Source organism: Charadrius vociferus, unplaced genomic scaffold (assembly GCF_000708025.1).
Source record: "Charadrius vociferus isolate BGI_N301 unplaced genomic scaffold, ASM70802v2 scaffold1, whole genome shotgun sequence".
Taxonomy (NCBI): Eukaryota; Metazoa; Chordata; class Aves; order Charadriiformes; family Charadriidae; genus Charadrius; species Charadrius vociferus.
Genome location: NW_009647680.1, coordinates 1902047 through 1923470, shown reverse-complemented (window position 1 = coordinate 1923470; position 21424 = coordinate 1902047). Strand labels below are relative to the sequence as shown.

The following is a 21424-nucleotide window of genomic DNA, read 5'->3' as shown; positions in this document are numbered from 1 at the left end:
TTTGGGCCCAGAAGCGGCTCCATCCATCCCGCCCACGGCGGCAGACTCACGTTTCCCCCCCGTGCGCCGGGCAGCGGACCGCGGGCTCAGCCGGCAGCAGGCTTATGGGCACAGTGGGGGCCGAAACATACACCAGACCTCAGCCTTCCCGGAGTTTGGGTCCAAACGCAGCCAAACGCCGGGCGGTCATGCAGCTCGGACACTGCTTTTCGCAGAGAGGAGCTCAGCTCAGCTGTGGTGGCGAGAGGTCTGCCGGCGTGCCTCCCTGTACCTACAGTGGTATTTTATCTACAGCAGGGTCTGTTTAGCAAGAGCAGTTTAAAGTGGCTATGTTTATCAAGTTTGCTACTTTATGAATTAAAAAAAAAAAAAAAGAACAAAAAAACCCCAACAATGAAACAAAAAACCCAAACCCCAACAACTATAAATACAAAGACTCTCACACACCAGACACTTGCAGCCTGCGTGACTCATAAACCGCATCAATATTCTGTTAAAAAGCTTATTCTACTTAAAACTATACATAGTACAAGAGACTGAAAAGTGGCAGTCGTGTGCGGGCACGCTGCCTGCCCCATTGTGGCCCACAGTCAGGTGCTTCCTAAAAAAAATCAAGGAGTTACAGTAACACGGCACAGGACTGCAAAGCCGATCACAGCTTCTGCTTACACTGCATACGAAGTACCAAGGGGAACACAAAAAAAGAACTGGTGTTAATACTGATGGATTAAAGAGTAACTATAAAGATCAAAACAGACGTTCACAGCATGCTACATATATTGCTCACAAACTTTTCTTTTTTTTTTTTTTTTAAAAAAAAAAGGCTAATACAAAACAAGGAGTTGGCAGTCTGATTTTCAGTTATGTCGGATAGAAAGATAAAGCATATACATTCATCATGTGGCTTTCCAGCAAAAGGAGAAAAGGGTAAAACCGAGAGATTTCAAGTTTACAAAATTCCTATTTTTTTCAAGCTACGGTTTATATCCAGTTCCGGTCACAGTCGTGAAAAGATTTCTGACTGCGTCACCTCGCAGAGTCCAAGGGCTGTAGCCTAATTATTATTATTTTTCCCCTAAAAGCGGCCGCATCTCTCACCCCCGCGAGCAGGCGGCTCCTGCAGCCACCCGGGGAGGTGGCAGCCAGGCTGAAGGGAAGAGGTTGGGTCTGGTGGCACGACATGAGCGTGAAGTGGGGAATGAGAAACAGTTTTGGACCATGGGTGTTTGGACCTGCTGCTGTCACTGCCCCCCAGACCCCTCAGCTGGAGACACAACGCTTGGTGATTCACCCACTTTGAAAACTCCCTTCTGATGGGGGCAAGGAAACGTAATTCAACAGCAGCACATTCTTCTCCGGCAGGAGTGAACAGTTCCCTTCCCCTGCTCCATCCATGGAGTAAGGAAAGGGTCCCAGCTCTTGTCCTACAGAAGCTCTCCGGACACCTCAGAAGAAGGCATCTCCCACCATCTCCCATCTACGCACAGACATACTCAAGAACCTCTCGGACACATCAGTGAAGTTTCTTCAACTGACCAACGTGTCAATTCCTGCACTGGTTGTGTCCCCTCGAGAGCACCTGTGGTCTGTACCTTCTGAGGCTGACAGCGTGCTTGCTCCCCACAATTAGTATATTAATTGGCATCTTCGATATCATCTCTAACTATTGTCGGGAACAAGAGCAGAATTCAGATTTCTATTCTCTGCGAGCCCTGATGATACGCAGTACCCGTAGGAACACCCAACCCTGCCTACATCTCCAGCAGCCACTCCACGGCGTGCATTTGGATTTACCCCATAGATAATCAATAAAACCCAAATCCACTTGTTCCAGAGGCCGGCCGCGGTCTGCCCGGCTGCAAGGCACCCCAGGAGCTGCCGACCCAACGGCCTGCCTGGCACAAGAGGACCTCAAACCTCACATTAGATGTCCCTCAAAGAAACCTACACAGCCAAACAGCTCAAGCACGGGGAGCTTTTCCCCAAAAAAAGCATTTCCTTAGTGGATCCACTGGATTATTACTGTACCTCCAGAGATGGGATGTGACACGCTACTGGCAAATGCTACCTAAATGTTGTAAGCAAGTACTGAGTGTCATCCTTTCCAACCACAGTTAGAATTTTCCTGTCCAGAAATAACCTACTACGGCAATTAAGTGTTTCTGAACATGAGAAAGACCCTCTGAACTCAGTAGCAGAGGGGGATACAGGAAAACAGCATCGTTTTAAAAGGCGAAGGCTAGGAGGTTGTCCCTGCGTGACCGCAAGGGGTTGTGAGTTTGGAAGATAGGAAGCACTTGATGCGGAGGGGGACAGAAGGGAGTGGCAGGTGGGAAAGTAACGATTTTTGCCCCTGGTGAGCAGCAGAAGGGTTAAATGTTTGCAAGAGAGACCTGACGAGTGTTGGAGGAGCAGCAGCATGACCGGAAATGTGCTCTAAGGGATAAATTAACACTGATCAAGATGCCCCTAAAGTCTCCTCATACCACTGTGCTCTCTCCGCCTCCCGCACCTGTGATCTATGCAGTAGGTATGAAATGCTAAATTCATTTTCATTTGGAGGTAAACATTTTCATTTACAATTCCCAAATGTGGAAAAGCTGGCGGATGCATCTCTTCAAACATAGTGCTGGGGGACAAGAGGGAGAGTAAATCTGAAGTTCAGATAGCGAAAACTGACATTTTTGTCCGGCTCTTGGAGTGATCGCTAACGGCAAAACAATTCTTACAGTTTTATATTCAGATCAGCTCTGGGGAAGTTCATCTACAGTGAATCCAATCCCCTCTCCCTCCATTTTGTGCAACGTCACCCCTTATTTATGGGAGAAGGATCCAAACCTCTAAGGAAAGTAACCGGAAGAACATCACTTGAAATCAAGATCTGGAGTATTTCTTTCTGGCCAACAACTCTTTAGTCCGGGCACAAGCTATCCACTTGCTACCACCGATAAATCTTTTCTGCAAGCACAGGTTAACTAACACAGCTCTTCTACAAGGGAGTCCAAACTCTGGAACATGAGCCTGAAATGCATGCCTATGTTCATGGAAAACACACACGCATGAGAAACATCAAGAACCTGTTCCGCAAGAGCAGCAGCTTACAGTTTAACTGCTTTGGGAAAGATTTCTCTAAGTCTATATTAAGTCCCCAAAACAACCCATTTCATTAACAATCGCTGCAAATCACATGGATCTGCTACACTTTATTCCTTTAATCTCTATGGAAACTGGTATTATTCTATTGAATTTAGTTGGCTAAGTATCTTTAAAAATCTGACTCAAAAATGCAAGTGGGCACCTTGTAGGATTTTGCTAAGTGCCTATGTGCTTCAATTCCCACTGAAATTTAGGCAACTAGCTGCTTTTTCCAAATCCCTTGAAAACATCTGTCAGCATCACTACGAACCAAAATACTTTTGCAGAATGTGGTGCTCTGCCCTTCTGCACTCAAGTAACGGAGAAGCAAGATGTTTTCCTTTTTGTTCTGTTCTAAATTTATAGAGACCTACATTTATAATTGTTTACAATCACTGATTTTCCTGTCCTGAACATTCTTTTTTTTGTTTGAATATGCAGGAAGAGCCGATAGCGGCAGTTCTCTAACTCTTAAAGCCGAAAGTACATCCTTTTCACTTTAATGAAGGCTTTAGGACAAAGAAGATATGTTTCAGTTCAGTCTTGGTGAAAACAAATCCATCTACAGCTCACCAAAATTCTCACAGGATACCACGCCGCCAGCTTTAGCAGCTATCTGCCCAAACTGTACCTCAGCTCAAAAAGGTTTCTGCTCCTGTACGATGGCACTCTTGTGATGTTTGGCTGCAAGCAGAGCGTTCTGGGAAATGCAAACGCTTTCCCCAGTCGGCGTCGGCACCTTTTTCTCTTCTTTTCATTACAAAAAAAAAAAAAAAGGAGCAATTTTAAGCAAGGATGCACTCCATCGCAACACAGACTTTGAAGGGATTCTGCGATGATAAGAAGCTGTCCGTGCTCAAGAACTCTGCTCCCTGCTTACAGCATTCCCTGTGCTGGCCGCTCAATTTGTACCTAGCGAGCTCTCTCTTTAGCAGACAGGAGACTGTACACTTTGTTTTTATGTTGGTCACGCCTGGGATTTTGTGGACTAACATTCATTAATGCTGGTAAATACCAATTCCAATAAAGGAACACAGAGGGAGAATATCTACGCTTCCAACGATTATGGTACTCTTAAGAATAAAATTAGTGAACAAAGTGTGAAGATTCACATTCATGAGTGCTTTAAAAATGCAAAAAACCCAAGAACACTTGCACATTAAAATTTGGCACAGCGTGAGCCTAAAGCGTGCGTAAAGTGTATGGTAGAGTTGTCTGACTTTAAACATCTATTCTGAACAAACATCTATTAAAAATCATAAATTTGAGTATAAAAACTAGGCTATAAATTGTTACACTGTAAATGCAATACTTTGAAAAAAAAAATGCCGCGTGGAAAACATTTCCAGAAGTTTCAAGTTTGCATTTAATATTAAAAAAAAAAAAGGAGAAATAGCAAACTAGTTGTACAATGACATTTCCTACGGTGGAATGTCTTGCAGGCCATATGTGACGTGATATGGCACCGTCAAAAAAAAAAAGACATCGCTGGTTTACTATGAATTTTATGAAGCAATCCATTTATGGTTTCTATATTTCAAATCTGCTCATGTATTTTGCTCAGAAGGCATTTGAGCTGGCAAGTATATTTCATAAGGAAAGAAGTAAAGGCACTCATGTTTCCAAAGGTAAAACTCAACCTACTCTAAGAGTCTTTGCATTTCTGAAGGGAAACTAAGCCGTCATATTAGTTACCCAAATCTAGTTTCACCTCCTTTCCAGAGCTCAACTGTGCTTCTTGAGAACTACTTGACTTTTCAAAGCAAAGGAATTTAAAGTAGTACTGTACAGTTCCCATCACTTGAAAAAAGCAAAAGTATTGCATGAAAACTTCTCTCAGCAGAACTGTTTTATGCACAAAAGCCATTAGGTATGGCCACCACAGTCACAAGAGGGAGGAAAAAGGATCGTAACTTAGAAAATTAATCTAAGTTCATAGGAGCATTGCAACGCTTCTGAGAAATCTTTGCAGTTAGCTATACAAGATAAATAAATCTGATGTTTTACCCAACGCTCTCTCTAGAAGAGAATCTGATGCTGTCTATTGGGTAGTTTTCTAAATAGCCAACATTACATTAAAAAAAAATAATTACTGATTTCTTCCTCAAAAGGTTTTCACATGCAGAGCCTGCAGTCTGAAAGTGCAGAAAAGTGTACAATCATTTAGCTTTCCAATCTGGAACAGACAGATAAAGCGAAAAAAACAACATGCGAAGTCACAGCAAGGTATCGTGAAAAAGGGAAAAAGAGAGAAAACTAACTTTAGTAGCGTACTGGTCCATGATTTTGTCAATGAAAAGGGTTAAAATATGACTGACAGTATTTTTAAAAACTATTCTGCAATTACCAATGGAAAAAAAATCCTGTATAAACTTCTACAGTCCAATGGAACATTCAAAATAAACCTATCCAGTTACTTCTGAATGTACGCAACAGAAATAAAGGTCACCCTCCTCAAAGAAATATGCGAAGTCCAAACCAACAGACAAAAGTTGAAGCAGTGACAACTTGCATCCTACTGGGTAAGTTTAAGCATCTCTTTAGGCACTTCACTGGTTCATTAATGCAATACAAAATAAAGCTATAAATATCAACATTTTGTGCTCTTAAAAATCAGTCAAAAGCAACAGAAAACAGCACAAAAGTGTGACATTTTTGGCAGCTTATTTCTTCCCTTCCCCAATATCACTGGTTGTCCAAGAATGCTTCGTTTTGGGGATGCTTTGGCATCTCAGTATCAGGTTGTCTCAAGCCATAAAAGCTAAAACAGAACTGCTAGGCCTTAGACAATAAAGAAATTTGGTTTTAAAATTTCTTTATGGCTATATAAGAAGGACACTTTAGCAGTAGCGTGACAGGGAAAAAAGCTTGCTTTCTTTTTAAATATTGCACGTTTCTTTTTGTTCACTCACACTAATGCATAGAAACTTTTTAAACTTTGAATATTAAAATTTCATGCTATGAAAACGTTATGGGAAATAGATTTCTATACATCCAATATGAAAGAACAGATATGCTAGCCTTCCTTTACTTTCCTTAGTTAAAACATTGAGAAAGAAGAGAGTGCAAAAAAACCCACAACCCTATTTTTGGTCAGCCTGTGTATTAACTTCATAGGTGCCAACTAAACAAGTTGCAACATGTGATGAGGATGGATATCGTACGGACAACTGAGGGTGACTGTCAGTAAAACAAGGTTATGCGTGATTGAAACACGGGAAGTGTGGCTGAAACGGCAAATCGTGAGGCCCCTCCTCTTGGGAAGGGGCATGACAAAGCGGATGAATTTCGCACTTCAGTAGCATGCTGTAGGATTTATCACCGTTAATTTCACATTAAAGTGTGCTCAATGTTTGCATCCACATCTCGCATCACCTTCGATTGCTGTAGTAAGACAGTGACTGGCAAGCAGTCTCCAGGAGACACAGAAGAATCCAGTGGGCAATTCAACGCAACGCAGCCCGCGCGTCTCTGTCACGAGTCACGACGTGGTGGTACATTCTCAGGACAGGCAGAACCGATCTTCTGCTGGACTCCACTAATCTGAAAAATGATTGCTTGGAAAAAGAAGTCTCTAAGCACTTCACTCCGGTGCTTAAAGAACAAAGCGCTAGGATTGAATATAATAAAAACAGTTTCAGGATCCTGACCACTGCGCAGAAATCCAGCCGGAAACAATGCAGAGTAGTGCTCCTCAGTGTTACTTTTGTTATCATTAGTAATGTTAAGCATCAAGAAAATAAAACACGTCATTGCACATTACAGCCGTCAAGAAGCACGGCTAAACTTTGACACTAGAGAATTGAATAACCTGATGCTACATCACAAACAGCTTCTGGTGTGTATCTATTTCGAAAGGTCTTTACGTACTCAGTAAAAACTCCTTTACTCCTCTCAGCGAACGCTTCAGGTTAAGTGACGAGTTATGGCACGAAGGGCATACAGAAGTTCGGCTTGCATACGAGCTTCCATTAGAAGTAGATTGACATGAACCTGTGAAAAATTAAATCAGCCGTTTAGTCCACCTCTAAATGCAACATTGTTTATTCGTTTAGGCTAAAATTTCTAATCTTTAGTAAAGTATCACTGCAAGAAATTCTGTCCTTTCTCCCTGTACCCTGCTGCAGGACTCCAGCTCCTCCTGAGACAGCTGTGTAGTGCGCCAATACCAGACAACACCCTAGGACTGCAAGGAACGAGCCTCGACTGCTGCTTTAAGCAATCTTCCATCTGAATAGTCCCAACAGAACCAGTTTTGTATCCCAATGGTATTAGTCCTTTCGGAATTATATTTTGTTGTCTTTACTAGCACCTGTGACGGCTATATAGGAGCACAGAATAAGGAAGAGTTTACGTGCCAGACAGGCTAGCGGGCACGCAAGCACTGAACCCCAGTCAGGAAGCATTTAACTTGGGTATCTGAAGACATGTTGACATTTTTATTGATGAAAAACACTATAGGAGTTAAGGGCTTTTTTGATTCCCAAATCCCAGGCATTGGCGTAGTTGACCACTTCTGCATTCCTAAGTTTATCCACTTTTCTTTTACAGTTGTCAGTTCAATTTTATGGAGAAGTCACTCAAAATAATAATAAAAAAAGAATCAATATTTTCAGTACACTATGAAGCATTTTGTAAAACACAATGAATTAATCTCATTTGTTTTTCTCTCGTTAAAAAACGTTCATTTGGCAGACGCTGCCATTTTTAGGTGTCGCCATATTTTAATTTTTTGAACAGCATAAGCATCTCTGGGAACCCATTTTGGCTCTGAAATACGTACCTTCTCCGAGTGCTTGAACTGACGCCAGTAACTATCGTACATGCGCTTGGTAGTTCTCTCTGGGTAGCAGGTCACTGTCTTTATGTAAACCTTCAGGCTGCGTTCAAGTAACTGATTAACTTCTCCATAATCATAGTCATCATACCTAAATAACACAGGCAATCACTCCGTTGGATGTAAGTTTTTAAAAGCATGGTCTTTTCCAGCATTATGTTCTTAAGTTTGGGAACAGCAGCTTTTGTTATACCTACTAGAAAACCACCTGCTAACTGAGGATCTGAAAGGCTTGGTGCTAGGATGTTGTCTTTTCTGAACAAAGGGTACAAGCTGGCTTCAGAGAAGACGTTTCTGTAATAATTGCCATCCTGATTCATAATCATTTTCTCCGCTGAAAGCAAAAGTTACACTGCAATGCCAGCAAAACCACTCTAACTTCCAGACTGAGGTACCATCCCCACTTTAACACCCAGACTCTAAACATGCTTTTCACATGGTTCATTTTTCAGGCTGTTTACACAGTTTAAAATGTACTCCTAAGCCAGGGGATTTTCGTCCATACCTGATTCCATACATACAGTGGACATAGTTAAATAAAGCTCTTCTTAGCGTAGTTGTATCAACATCTTCATGTGTTGCCATAGTGTTATACGTGAGGTTATACACCATCCGAAACTTCTCATCGAGGAGATGCCCAATATCAGAATAAAGCCTATTTACGAGGGAAAAGCCATGATTTTCCCAAGTATAGTCCTGCAGGAAGAGAAGGGAATACATAAATGTACAAATTAAGTGAAGTCCCTATCTAATCTTTTCTATAGCTCAACAGTTTTTGTTGTCTGCTAGTTGTAACTTTCTTCTCTTAAAAAAATTTGCATTTTGAATCCTTCATCCATACCACCCGCTCCATTCCCCCAGGCTTCCAGGCAATGAGCATCATGTCACAACACCCCACCTCCAGCTGGGTACCATTAGCCTACAGGAGAAAACAAACCAAGCTGCTCTTGAAGTGTTGAGGCAATTTTCCACTGTCTGTTGTGCCACTCCGACCAGTGTCATTCTATGTGGGATGGGCCAGTAAGTTTAAAACCTCGTTCCCCTTGGTGGCTTTGATGCTTAGCTCTGAGTAGAGATGGAGTATTTACTTCCTCCCAGGATGTAACCTCATTGGATAAAGCGCTGAACCATCCTTGAACAAATAAATAAAATCCAGGCCGCTTTGGTCTTAGACAAGCAGCTGGATCGCAAGGATAAAAGCTCGCCTGCTCCTATCAGGAATGGGAAGTCTTTGTGGAGTAGTGGCATGGCATTAGCAGCGGAGAACGACCCTACTTCAGAGCCGCGTGCTCCCCACGCTGAGGTTATACAGAATGTGTTAGTTTGCCCACATCCTCAGCAAGTGTTCAATCCTTCAATGCCATCTTTACAATCGAGGGCATCGTCTCCACGTCCTTCCTGTGTCCGGCTCTTTTCAAAAAGTACTGCTGGGCAAGGGTCCTCACCCAGGCACTTCAGAGCGCGTCTACCGGACTGGCCCCTGATTAGGAAAGTGGGGAAGAGTATGTAGGACAATATTCAGCTGCCTAACAGAGGCATTCAGTGACACCTGAAACGCACCACAACATCACATTTGGCCTCCAGCTGCCAGCCCAAAAGACCGTAAGGCTTGTGAGAACTGTGCTGTACCTTCCAGCCCCGTAAAGGCATCCAGGACACCAGGGGCATCACAAAAGCCTCTGAAAACCAGAAGCCTCAGGAGGGGGAAAGCGCTGTTTACTAACAGCAGTTAATCCATACTAACAATGAAAAAGAGAAAAAAGATAAAGACATTCTGCTCTGTATGGAATACCTTTTACTATTGCTAAATTTAAGCCCACAGAGATAAAGGCAGTCTTGCTTTATCAGAATAAGGATCGGATTTATTGCAGAGTTTTGAGATGCTACTGCAATTTAAATAGCATTAATAGCAGAGCATTTGGGAGGCTGTGCGTATATACATCTAACTGCTTAAGATCAGGGCATACTAATGAAGTTAAATTATCAAGGTGACTCCTTTGAATGTAGGCCAGAAGCTGTCCTGTTTACTTAAGAGTAGAGATGTTTCAGTTCCAATTTCAACTTCTGTAGAGCTTTTTTCCATGGGAGCCTGCTGCTCCTAAAGTAGTTAAGCAGAATGTTTGATTTACAGGCACTGACTCTGCCTTATTCTTTTTGGCAATATCTACCTACTTTAGGCTTATATAAAGACCGCAGAGTAAATTACCCAGATCAGCAGAGACTGCTATGTAGCTAAATACCTTTCCTGAGTGATCGTGGATTCTTTATTTTGCAGTCTTAGATACCTGTTCTGACCAGGAAGTTTTCCTGCAGCCACTGGTTTTTTAATTGAAGTTCTCTGATTTGGTTTAAGATTTCTTCTATTGCTTACAATTTATTACTAGACTGCTATTCTATTAGCTGGAACAGAACCATCCAGAATTTCCCTCCTGTTATACATATCATGAAGAAGTTCGTGAGTCTGGTCGTGGAAAAAGATGCCAATATGTAAGACAATGTGCAGGTAAAATGTACATGCTGTTCTTTCAACAGCACTAAAAATATATATATTCAAATATAGCCAAAAAGTTCAGTAATCATATTTAAGAACTCCTTTTCTTTTCTGACATTCAAAGTCCAGTGATTTGGTATATATATGAGAACAATCCTCACTAAATCGCTCTCACAGACATGTATACATCTATGTATTGATAACCACTGGACAGACATAACCACTGGACAGACAATACTTGACAAAATGACAAAAATAAAGAGTTCTTCCAGTGGATTTTTCTACAACATCTGGAGGGATGGAAAAGAAATTCTATCTTCTCTACTTTTCACTTTTATTCCAGATTTAGTGATATGCTTTACAGTTTTCAAACATTAATTCTGGTAATAATTGGAATAAGACTGAAAGCTAAGTATTCCCTCGTCTGAGACTTACAAATAGTAAAAGATTCATCTCAGGTAGATTTATGGAAGCTTCTGAGTTATTTAATGGACTAGGACAAGAAAAAGAGCATGCAACAAACATGTCCCACTACAACCATTTTACGCTATTTGCCCTGTAGTGAGATACACAAACATTCACTCAGTGAATGTACTTTAAAAAGATGGTACCTGAGCTCTGAATGTTGGCAGATGGTCTTCTCCTCGCCTTGCAAAGTCTTTGTACCCGAACCCAGGATCTTCAATATAGCGGGAGACATCTGTAGAAACTACTTCATCATCAAATGCTGTGAATAAAACAGCGAAATGCTTTACTTTAGGCATGCATATGAGTTAGTGCCGACTGCCAACTACCATTCTACAGGACTGGAGAACAATTTTAGAAGTTGTGCAAAGGAAGAGAGCAGTATGAAGGAAAGAAACATTTCAATCCCAACCTGCTGGTATGGGATGCATCCTTTTCATTGAGCCAACTAAATGTCAGCCTACACCAGGCACCTAATGTACTTCTACAAAATAGGAAGAGATGAGCTAAACTTCTGTCTGGAGGTGTGCTTTTCTCTCTGTTGACTTCTGGGGGAAGGAAGGTATCTTAAATCAGGAAGATGAATCCCATCAGTAAAGTCATTGTGCCCTATAGGATAAGAAACAGTGAAATGTACGCTTGGCAAGAGGATTGCTACGCTGAGCAGGTATGGTGTCAGGAATTACACCAGCTCCATTCTGTAACCCGGAGTATGAGCAGCCAGAAAGCAATGCAACTCTCCTCTTGTGAATATCAGTTGGAGATCATATGAAAGCAAAGAGCTCTACAGTACATCAGGCTGAAATTCTGCCAGAAGCTCTAGTAACTAAGCACCTTCAAAGAGCTCCAAAACGTGTCACTAAGCAAGCGCAGGTTCTCTATCAGGAATCCATCTTTCCCTCCCAAATAAACAGGTGGCTTGATTGTGTAACTACCTCTGCAGAAGTTGACTACTGCATAGCTGACTGCATTTGACCCTGGTGTTAAAATCCTGGCTCGCTTCCACGTGCATTGACAGAACAGTTGCCATATGTCCACTGTTAACACCTTGAAAAGTCAGTTAATCTAGGAATTGCCGAAGTGCTTTATCTCCTCTTTGCCTCGTTAAACAATCAAAACATAACTGCATAGGAAGAAGCTCACACAGCATCTGCTACAGCAAATCCTCAGCGAAGAATAAAAAACCTGCACCCATAGACTCCTCTCCCCTGACAAGGAGACTGGATTTCATGAAAGGGTAAAGGCCCAACACATACAGACTCCTCAACTTAAACCAGCACAAGGCAAAGAGGGAGGAAAGTCAACAAAACTATCAGCAGCCCCACCAAAAAACCCTTCTGTCCCAAACAACACCTCTTCCTTATACGCCTTAGGTTGCAGAGACTCATGGAAGTCTTGATTTGATAATGAAACTGCAATGGGTGTCAGTTTATCTGCACTACTGATGCCATCTGACCAAAGGAAAACAGAGCAAGAACGGACAATGTCCACTTCTTAAAATCCAGCCATGATGTTCCTGGATGTATCTTCTTTCAGAGACTTTGCATGTTCCTAGAGAGCCACAAAACAATCTCTTTGCCAATCCAAAATACATTCTTCTTCCCTTTCAGGCTCAGTGCACAAAAACTTAAGATACCTTCAAACATGTTTGGTCTGAAGCTACTGAGATCTAAATTCACAAAGAACAGTGTCAGTAAAATGTGAAGCATTTTATGGGTCACCTCTTAAAAAACACACAAGCTATCACCTTCAAGTAGCCTCCACTATGTGGAAACGGTTGGAGATTCTGATTGTCTTAATAATATTCTTTCTTCAGATACTTTCTTTGGAAAAAACCCACCTTCCTGCCTGTAGGGAACAGATTTCTTTGTATGGTTTGTTAGAGATGAAGGCCTCCAGAGGATATGAAGAATACTGGAAAAGAAGCTTTCAGCTCAGAACTTTTAACATTATTTAAGAATTTGAAAAAGGCCAAGAATCTCTATCATAAGACAGGCAGTGGACCAGCACAGCAGTAGCGATCACTCAGAACAGCAATTTAGAAATGTCCTTTCCAGGTGGGCAGTAAATAGTGAAGAAGTCGAGCCTCATCCCAATCTATTTCCTGAACTAAATGTCCTATCTGAAGGCTACTTATGAGTGTCATTGAAGTTCTAAGCACTGTAGAACCTAAACCTGTGAATTATCACTGAATATTTACATGAATGAACTCATTTGAAGATACAGAGCATATAAAGAAAGAGAAATTTACACCCAACTTTTTAAAGAAGCCTACAGGCTTTTTTTCTTTTTTTTAAATATAGAAAAGCTAAATTTCGAGTAGCAAAAAGGATGGCGTTATTTGCCAATCAGGAAATCTTAAGCAGATGAAGCAAGTGACAGGACCACCCTTACTACACTCCTGCTTGACCAAGAACCAGAATAAAGAAAAGGACAGAAAAAGCTGTAGTCACTGAACTGGCTTCAAGTGTTTAGTTCTTACAAAGCACAAACAAAAGGGAACTGGAAAAGCACAAATACCTCCACTAATTACTAGCAGACTCTCCTTCTTCTCCTTTTCAAAGCGAGTTGCCATTTCCTCCTGGGAGGCTTCCTCATCCTCTTTATCTTCTTGTAGCCTCTTCATCCTTTCCATTAAGGCCTCCAGCTCACTTAAAGAATCTGCAATCTGCAAAAACACCATGACATTCTGCAAAATTAGAAGATAGACAACGTGTGTCATCTTCAGATTTCATGCTCGACAGCAAACGTTCTCAAAAACAGACAGAAGCAGCAAACACAAAGACTCAAGCCAGAATGCGTTTTGTCACATAGAACGTAGACAAACAGGTTTCAGACAGTGAGAAGAACAGCTGGGAAGTGTTAATCTAACCTATCGCAGTCATCTACTGCAGCGGGATTAACAGCAGAAGAGGTGGTGTTTGAATGTGGAAACCACAGTCGTTTATAAGGTACATTCCATCATGTAGATGGCTCAGGAAGAGCCATCTGTGTGCCCTATGTGTACCAGAAAACCGCTTTTAATACTAAGGTTACTTTTTTCTGTCTATTGGTAATGCAAAATATGTTTCTGAAGAGATACAGTGCAACACTGCAATACAGGAACACAACCTGAGACGACAAATCAAGTTTTTTTCTTTGCATTACGTGTGATCAACATAACCGTTAGGTTGACCCTTTTTCTTGCCTTTGTGAGGAAAACGGGCCTCTTTACTAGAAATACATCAACTTTTGAGGTTCTGCGATCCGTAGTTATCACTCAGATTTTCCATAAGATAAATTGTTTGGGTTTTCTTTTCCACATTTTCCTTTTGATTCTGTTGTTCTTCCTATAGCTATAATTGTTTTCTAGTATGCTACTTACTGCTTAACAAGCAGCAGAGTCAGCAGCAGTCCTTTGCCCACTACAAACGGGGATTAAGACACCCCGGTGATTTGACCTAGCACGCCTTACAGCCCAGAAATTTAAGATACAGCACTTGAACTGACTGATCACATGTTCACATTGTACTGCTGATTTTTAAAAATATACCTAGCGACTCTGCTCATAATCCCGATCTTCCATCAAAGGCGGTGTGGCTAATTCATCAATCATCGGCATTAATTCAAGGGCACGTCTTCAAGCATTATAGAGTCACTTTCAGAAAAAATTTTCCACATTTAAGTTAATTAACTAGTAATCAAAGTCCTCTGTTGGTTGACTCTAGACGGGAACACCAGCGTGAAGAATTAAGTCATTGTATTTCAGCCATTTCCTCCCATCTACATGGAAGCGTTTCAGAATTGGCCTGCTTTGTGATTGAAGGCCTTGAAGTCAAAATTATTGTAATTATTATGAGTTTTGGGGTTTTTTTACCCATTTCTTTTTTTATTCCACATGTTAGGAACATGGATGACACGATGCTCCACTCAGTGACACACTACCTGAAAAACCTGGGACTTTAAGTTTTCAGCCGAACGTAAAGTTTCAGTCTTGCCCAACGGGTTGTGAGATTCACTATCAAAATCACATTGCTCCGACTACCACCCACCGGTACAACGTGGTTTTCAATAGATTACACTGAAAACTGCTAGAGCGAACATAAGAGCTACCAGACTCGAGCATTCCAGTAAAGTAGACAAAAACTTTCAAACTATCCTGAAATTTAAACAGGAAAGAATGGAAGAAAGTTTTCTAATGCAAAACAGAGGCAAGCAAAAGAATCTTCTTGCAACACTAACCCCAAAGTTGCTACTTGTGAGGGATGCATTTTCTATGTTGTTGTCATTGGCAAGATCACAGACACAGAAGTTGTTGACTGCTATAAGTCTGACTCCATTAGATGTATCCGGATCTCTCTCTGGATTAATGCCACTACCAAATACAAAACTTGCCAAGGCATGATAATGTGCCAACAGGACAACAGCATGCACCAGTTCAGGAAGAGACCAATTATTTTCCCCAGTCTTGACAAGTTTCTGAAATGAGAATAAAAAAAGTGTAAATATAAAATTTCTTTTGGCCCTCAGCTTTTCTATAAAACACTACGTATTTTAAAAAGTGATCAATTCCTTTCTTCCAATAATACCACATTCCTCTTGCACACAAATTCTCACTGGACAAAAAAAGAGACACTGAATATATTACCTCTTTTCTTTTGGGCTTATTTTAGCCAATGCTATTCCTAAAAAGTAAACTTTCTTGGCTTTGTCACACAGAAGAATTTATTGGCTTATCCGATGCTCTAGTAATTCCCTGAAATTTTTAACACAAGGTAATGAAGCCTAACCAGGCACTTGCGTAGTTCTTAGCAGTTCTTATTACCGGTCATTTACTGCTATTACAGGGCATGACTTAGCAGGTACCTGAATGTGCTCTTTCGTGATTAGCCAGGGCCGGTGCGCAAGGAGTTTGTTTATTTCGTTCAGATTTTTCAGTCTTTGGGGAATGTATTCTAAACCGTTCAACCACTCTGCAATCCCGCCAGTCTTCAAAAACTCATCAACGTGCATATTTATTAAGTAGGAACACTGATGTCTGGCAGCAGCCTGCAATAATTAAACACAAGAGGGAAAAGGGCAGCACATCACAGTGTAATTGGATTTTGCTGCAGGTGGAAGACGGGTTACTAACACAAAACAAAAATAAAATTTCATTCCAAAGGGCCATGTTTTATACTGCAATGCATTTCTACGCAGCATGGAGGATTCTCCAATAAAAATAAGTTTGATTACTTTACTCTGAATCGCAGAATCCAATTTAGGTTGGAAGACATCTCTAGAGGAGACCTGGTCCAACACCCTGCTCCAGAGCAGGGCTGACTCAGATCAGCTGGCTCAGAGCCTTGTCCAGACAAGATCTCCATCCCTGGAGATCACACAACCTCTCTTGGCCCCTGTTGTGACGTCTCAACATCCTCATGGTAAAAATTCTTTTCCTAGTGTCCACCTGGAATTTGTTGTGACTCGAGTCCACTGCATCTCACCCTACTGCTGCGCACTGATGGTTAAATATCCAGAAATAATAATAATCCATTTTTAACTGCTCTCTGTAAAACCTCACTCTCGTGGGCATGTGAGAAGTGCATCGCTGTGGGAAACAGGGAAACATGTCGTTTGCCGATTCTCCCTTCTCATTGAAAACCTTCTGGCCAGGCATGCTTTATTCTGATGGAAATCAACTACAAAAATTCACCGCCTGTCAACATATCACACTAGTCTCTCCTTTCTAAAGTCTTCCTTTTTTCTTCTTTTTTAAATACACAAGTCAAGGTCGCAGGAGAAAATATACAGCCTGTCGGTACATACCATTATAGCAATGTAGTGCCTATAGGGCAAAGGAAGGGGCCCATCCATGCGTAGCATATAGAACTGGCTGCGGAGGAAAGACTCCAGATACTGAGTATGGATACTCATGACCTGCGTGATGTTGTCCAGGCGCCCAGACGTAGAGTATTCTTCCACAAGAAGATTAGTACGTTCATCCAAACCATTTGCTTGCATAACCTTAAAAATAAGATGGACAAACTTAACAGAGGAAGAGTTTTTCTCTGGCTTTAGCCCTAGAGAGAAACGTATTGCGGTATGAAAGGTTTGCTTGTGTACAAACTTAAAGGCAAAGCTGGAGATCCGGATGTGTATTTGTAAATATACATGCTTGCATGCGTGCGAATACACACATACAGATGCTACTTGTATACTGAGAACTGAAGAGCACTTTACACTGTACCTCTGTTATTTTAATGTGTTCCTATGAAAACCAAAAACATTTTTCTGTAGATCTTTCCAAAACGGCTAAACTCGCAGATGCTTGAAGTCAAACCTGTAGAGAGAGCTGGAAGTAAGCACGAGCTAAATGGAAAGTAAAGTCTTCATGGAAGTCAGCCTGTATAGACACACGCCACCCGAGCATTCAGCCCTAAAACAAATTTCAAAATTAATAGAGAGGAACTGGGTTATGTAACCAAATTACAGAAACAGCCTGGCAATCCACCCCTTCTGTGCTTCTATAATTGAAGAGGAGATCAAATGCTAATTTGTCCATAACATTCAAGTATTATTTAGAATAGGAATTTAATGCTTTCTTTAAACAAAAGCTGTTCTTTAATTATTCCAACCAATCCAAACCTTGGGCACAAGATGAAATGAAACAGCAGAAGAGTACGTAGCTCTTGCACTGCAAGCCCTGACACAGTATCAGCGCTATTACTCAGCGTTTCTCACCGAGAACAGCCATTCTCAGCATGTTCACCGCCGAAGTTACAAGCACGAGACTACAATACCCAGCATTTATTCTGAAACTGCACAGTCTTACACCAGCCAGCTTACTATTGCAAACACCATGAAATGAGAAAACATTTTAGCTGGTTTATTGCACAGGAAGATAGAAAGGGCCTAAAACCAAGAAGACGCAGTGCTTTTGGTGGAATATGCTATCTAAAATACATTTTCCTTCTTTACGATGGGCTGAAGAATGGACCATGTCTCAAATAGTTTTCCATCAAATCTTATCTAGAAGTTACATACAAAAAAACATGAACAACATCTTACATTTTCACTTTACCATGTTTTAATTTGTCAGCCCAGAAAGAAAGGGAAGAAGCAGCTATGCAGTCAGGCAGGTCCACCATTTTTACATGTGTAGCTCTTCCCTATGGCAGCTTTTCTGTGTTTTGTACCCAAAATGATGCCTCCTCAGTTTTCCTTAAGAATGTTTTTACCATCGGAAGTTTATTCACACATTAGAGATCCTTTTATCTCACTTATTGTTGCATATCCCTCACTCCACTGCAAGGAGTCCCCCTTATTCTTCAGCGAGTGTATCTCCCATGTATTTAAGAGATCTTTGTCTCATTTAGTAGTTTCTTGGGGAGATCACACTTTTCATGTCCCTGGTAAGGTTTCTAATCTTCTCCAGCTTGTCAGGAGTTTTCTTTGTAACAGTGCAAGTCATGTCGAAGAAATTCTGCTGACAAAATTGAAATAGAATCCTGTAGGACTGCACTGCTGCTACGTTAGGCATAGCAATGTGCTGCATTATTGCTTCTGAGATTTATCTCCACCTATATTACTATCCTCTTCATACTGTATATGCACTTCCTCCTGATTTAATACCATCCATGGATCCACAAATATGTTTTTTTTTATTCTGCTTGTAAAGCCTTACAGCACTTTAACAGGAACCTTTACAATTAAGTTGTTATTGCTCTGTCCATATTCGTTCCGTTCCGACAATAAAGCAGGCTTTGACACAACCAGTGTTATTATGAAGATTTGCGAGACATTCAGTGTGTTACTAATCTCTAACTTCATCCTTCCTATCCACTGTATTATTTCATGCTGAGGAACAGGGGGAAAAAGGCAGTTATTTGCTTAACAAACAATATTTAACATTTGTTCGTGATACTGAATAACTGTTTTATCCATAGAGGTGGAAGTTCCCTGCTTGTACTGGGTAACCGCTGGGGTTGCTCCTTTCTGAAAGCTGCTCAGTGACTCCTCCCGCACCCTTGCCCAGCACCTTCACCAAGTGTAACAGCTGTGAAATAAATTCATTAACAATTGCCTCAAAATATGTTATCACTTCAACTACATTTATTTTTTCTACTTTTTATACAATTATTCACTTTATGAGAAAAATTAAGTCATTACAAAGTTTGGCATCTCAATTTCATCTTGTATTTCATATAAAAGGGAGGTCCTCTTCACAAATTTGGCTGGGTGGAACTCATTCAACTCCCCTCTTCCCAAGTCTAAAAGACTCTTTTTGACCTCTCTTCCTTTCTGCTTCATTGTGTTTTCTTGTCACCAGCGTTTACGCTCTCTCTCTCTCCGTTTTTAAATTCAAACCTTGCCAGTGTATAAATGGAAAGAGACTCAGAGAGCAGCAGCTCTCTCATCTTTCAAAATGTCTTTTTGGTCCTTCTAGTATGTGAATTATCTGCCTTTAACAACTACTTAAAACAAAACCAAAAAAAGGTCCTGGTTTTATAGTCGGCCATCTCAAACAATTAATTGATCAATAAATAATACTCTGTGAAGATTGAGATCACAGGAGAACACCACAGCGAAGTTCCTACTTACTGCAGCAAGCTGCAAATCAAGGCTTGAGTTGAACATTAAATCACGGGCAGAAATCTTGGGTTTGAAGTCAAACCGCACCTTTCAACCATAAATTCACTCAAGAGCCACGGTTACGGTCTAAGGAGTTAGTCATATTTTCAGGTTCTCTCAAACTGAAGGTCAGACACTGCTTTCAGAGCGACGCAATCATACCGCTGCAGCACTGGATGCGCCTCCCCTTAGGCCTGGCATTAAGAGTAGTAAGTGATCGTCCCTCCCGAGAAGAGCAGAGCCGGCACTCACGGCTGTCTCTGGGAGTGCTGGCCACCAAAAAGATGTCAAACGGCACCATTTGTGTGAAAGGGCAGGCTGGTTCTTACCCACTGGAGCTGGAGCCTGCTCCAGAGAAACCATCGCTTTTGCTCACAAAGGAGCTCATCTGGGTACCAAGGGACAAACAGGATTGTCAAACTGTCCATCAATATTTCCATTTTAAAAGCTCCCACCCACCCAGCCCCAGCTAACCGCAAACTTACTTCGTTCTCTGGTATAAAGGCACTTGGTCCTCTTGTCAATGGTGGGGAGACTTGTACTCTTTTTTCCTGAAAAACAGCCACATAGTTCGGTCAGCATCAGGAATATCATATTAACTCGCTTTATCTCGCAAGATGAGATCTTCAGGGCCTGGATTCGGTTCTCTTCCCAAGGCCACCTGGGTGTATCGCAGCCCACTGAGGAGGTGAAGCCACCACACCACGTTGGTTCGATCAGCTTTGCGTTGCCCCGTATTTTGCGCGAATGGACGGCACCAATTTTGGCAAGGGCTAAGACTGAAAAAAACCAAAAATCTAATCCCAACTGGTTTATAGACCAGCTCGAAGATACAAAGACAACAGCAACAAAACATTTGGCACGATGCTAAAATTAGCTGTTTACTGGACTGAATGTAAGTTCAAACGGAGGGGAAAAAAGCCACACTCGGGAAATTATAAGCAAGATGCTGTTTTCTTCAGTATCACAGAATCATAGAACAGTTTAGGTTGGAAGGAACCTTGAAGATCGTCGAGTTCCAACACCTCCCCATCAGCACCTAATGAGATCCTCAGTGTTGAGAAGCACTTCGTGTGCCAAATATTGGCAAGAAAAGCACAGTCCACCCAAACGAGCAAGACCCAATTAAAGACTTGTTCTAGAAACCCAAGGAAAGGGACGCCTTGCTCAGCTGCCGAGTCTGGAGAACATCACATGCAGTACAAGCCTTGGTGCCCAAACCCCAGCTAGAAGTCATGAAACACCCCTTGAGGATGACCTATTTAGTACACGACAGGCTGACAGCACAGCAAGAGCCACAGGACTCTTTTGATTGATTAGGGATAAGAAATTGAACTAAGATAAACTGTGGAGGGTCTCACAGTGTGGCTGCTGACAGCCAGAGAGGTGAAGGGACCTTGGGGAGGCCGCCTGCTCCTCTGGTTCACCGCGGGCAGGACCAGCACTGTCCACGTCATTCCTGACCAATGTTAGTCCAACCTCTCCTTAAAGAGCCTCCTGGAGCCTCCATCTCTCCAGGTCATTTAGTTCCTTGGATCTTTAGAAAGTTTTCCTAATGTCCAATATGAATTTCCCTTGCAGTAATTTAAAACCATTGCTTCTTGTCTTTTCTTCTTTTCCTCTTTATGGTTATATTACACCTATCTGGAAACTGTGGCTGCACACTTCCTAAAGTCAGTAATTGCACTGCAGCATTGGTGACACTTAATAAGTTATCCATCAAGAGCCATATTGGATTTGCATACTAAATATTTCGTGCCCTTAACATAAAAGTCCAAGGTTTTCCATAACAAATGACCCTTAAATACCTCTACCAGTGGGCCTTAAGCTTAACCACCATCTGCACGAACAGCAGCGCCGGTCCCAGAAGGAGCATGCCACCGATTTCCACACAGGAAAACGAA

General features: G+C 41.6%; 1 protein-coding gene across 1 annotated transcript; it reads right to left on the bottom strand.

The window, feature by feature from the left end:
* Positions 1-6185: 6185 nt before the first annotated feature.
* On the bottom strand, positions 6186-20035 carry SESN3 (sestrin 3). The gene is made up of 10 exons (XM_009881166.1): positions 20006-20035; positions 16716-16913; positions 15774-15956; positions 15144-15386; positions 13455-13596; positions 11075-11190; positions 8478-8668; positions 7919-8063; positions 7006-7128; positions 6186-6678 (listed from the first exon to the last, which is right to left on the bottom strand). Exons 2-9 carry the CDS (start codon positions 16908-16910, stop codon positions 7042-7044), a joined length of 1302 nt encoding a protein of 433 aa, XP_009879468.1. The 5' UTR covers positions 16911-16913; positions 20006-20035; the 3' UTR covers positions 6186-6678; positions 7006-7041.
* Between the last annotated feature and the right edge of the window lie 1389 nt (positions 20036-21424).

Coding starts and splice junctions, on each gene's coding strand:
- SESN3 (XM_009881166.1), bottom strand. CDS start 16,910: ATGCAAGCAAATGGTTTGGATGAACGTACTAATCTTCTTGTGGAAGAA. Junction 13,597..15,143: donor GTAGCAACTTTGGGGTTAGT/GTTGCAAGAAGA, acceptor GTGTTTTTGCAG/ATTGCAGATTCTTTAAGTGA. Junction 7,129..7,918: donor AGTTCAAGCACTCGGAGAAG/GTACGTATTTCA, acceptor AATTTTTCACAG/GTTCATGTCAATCTACTTCT.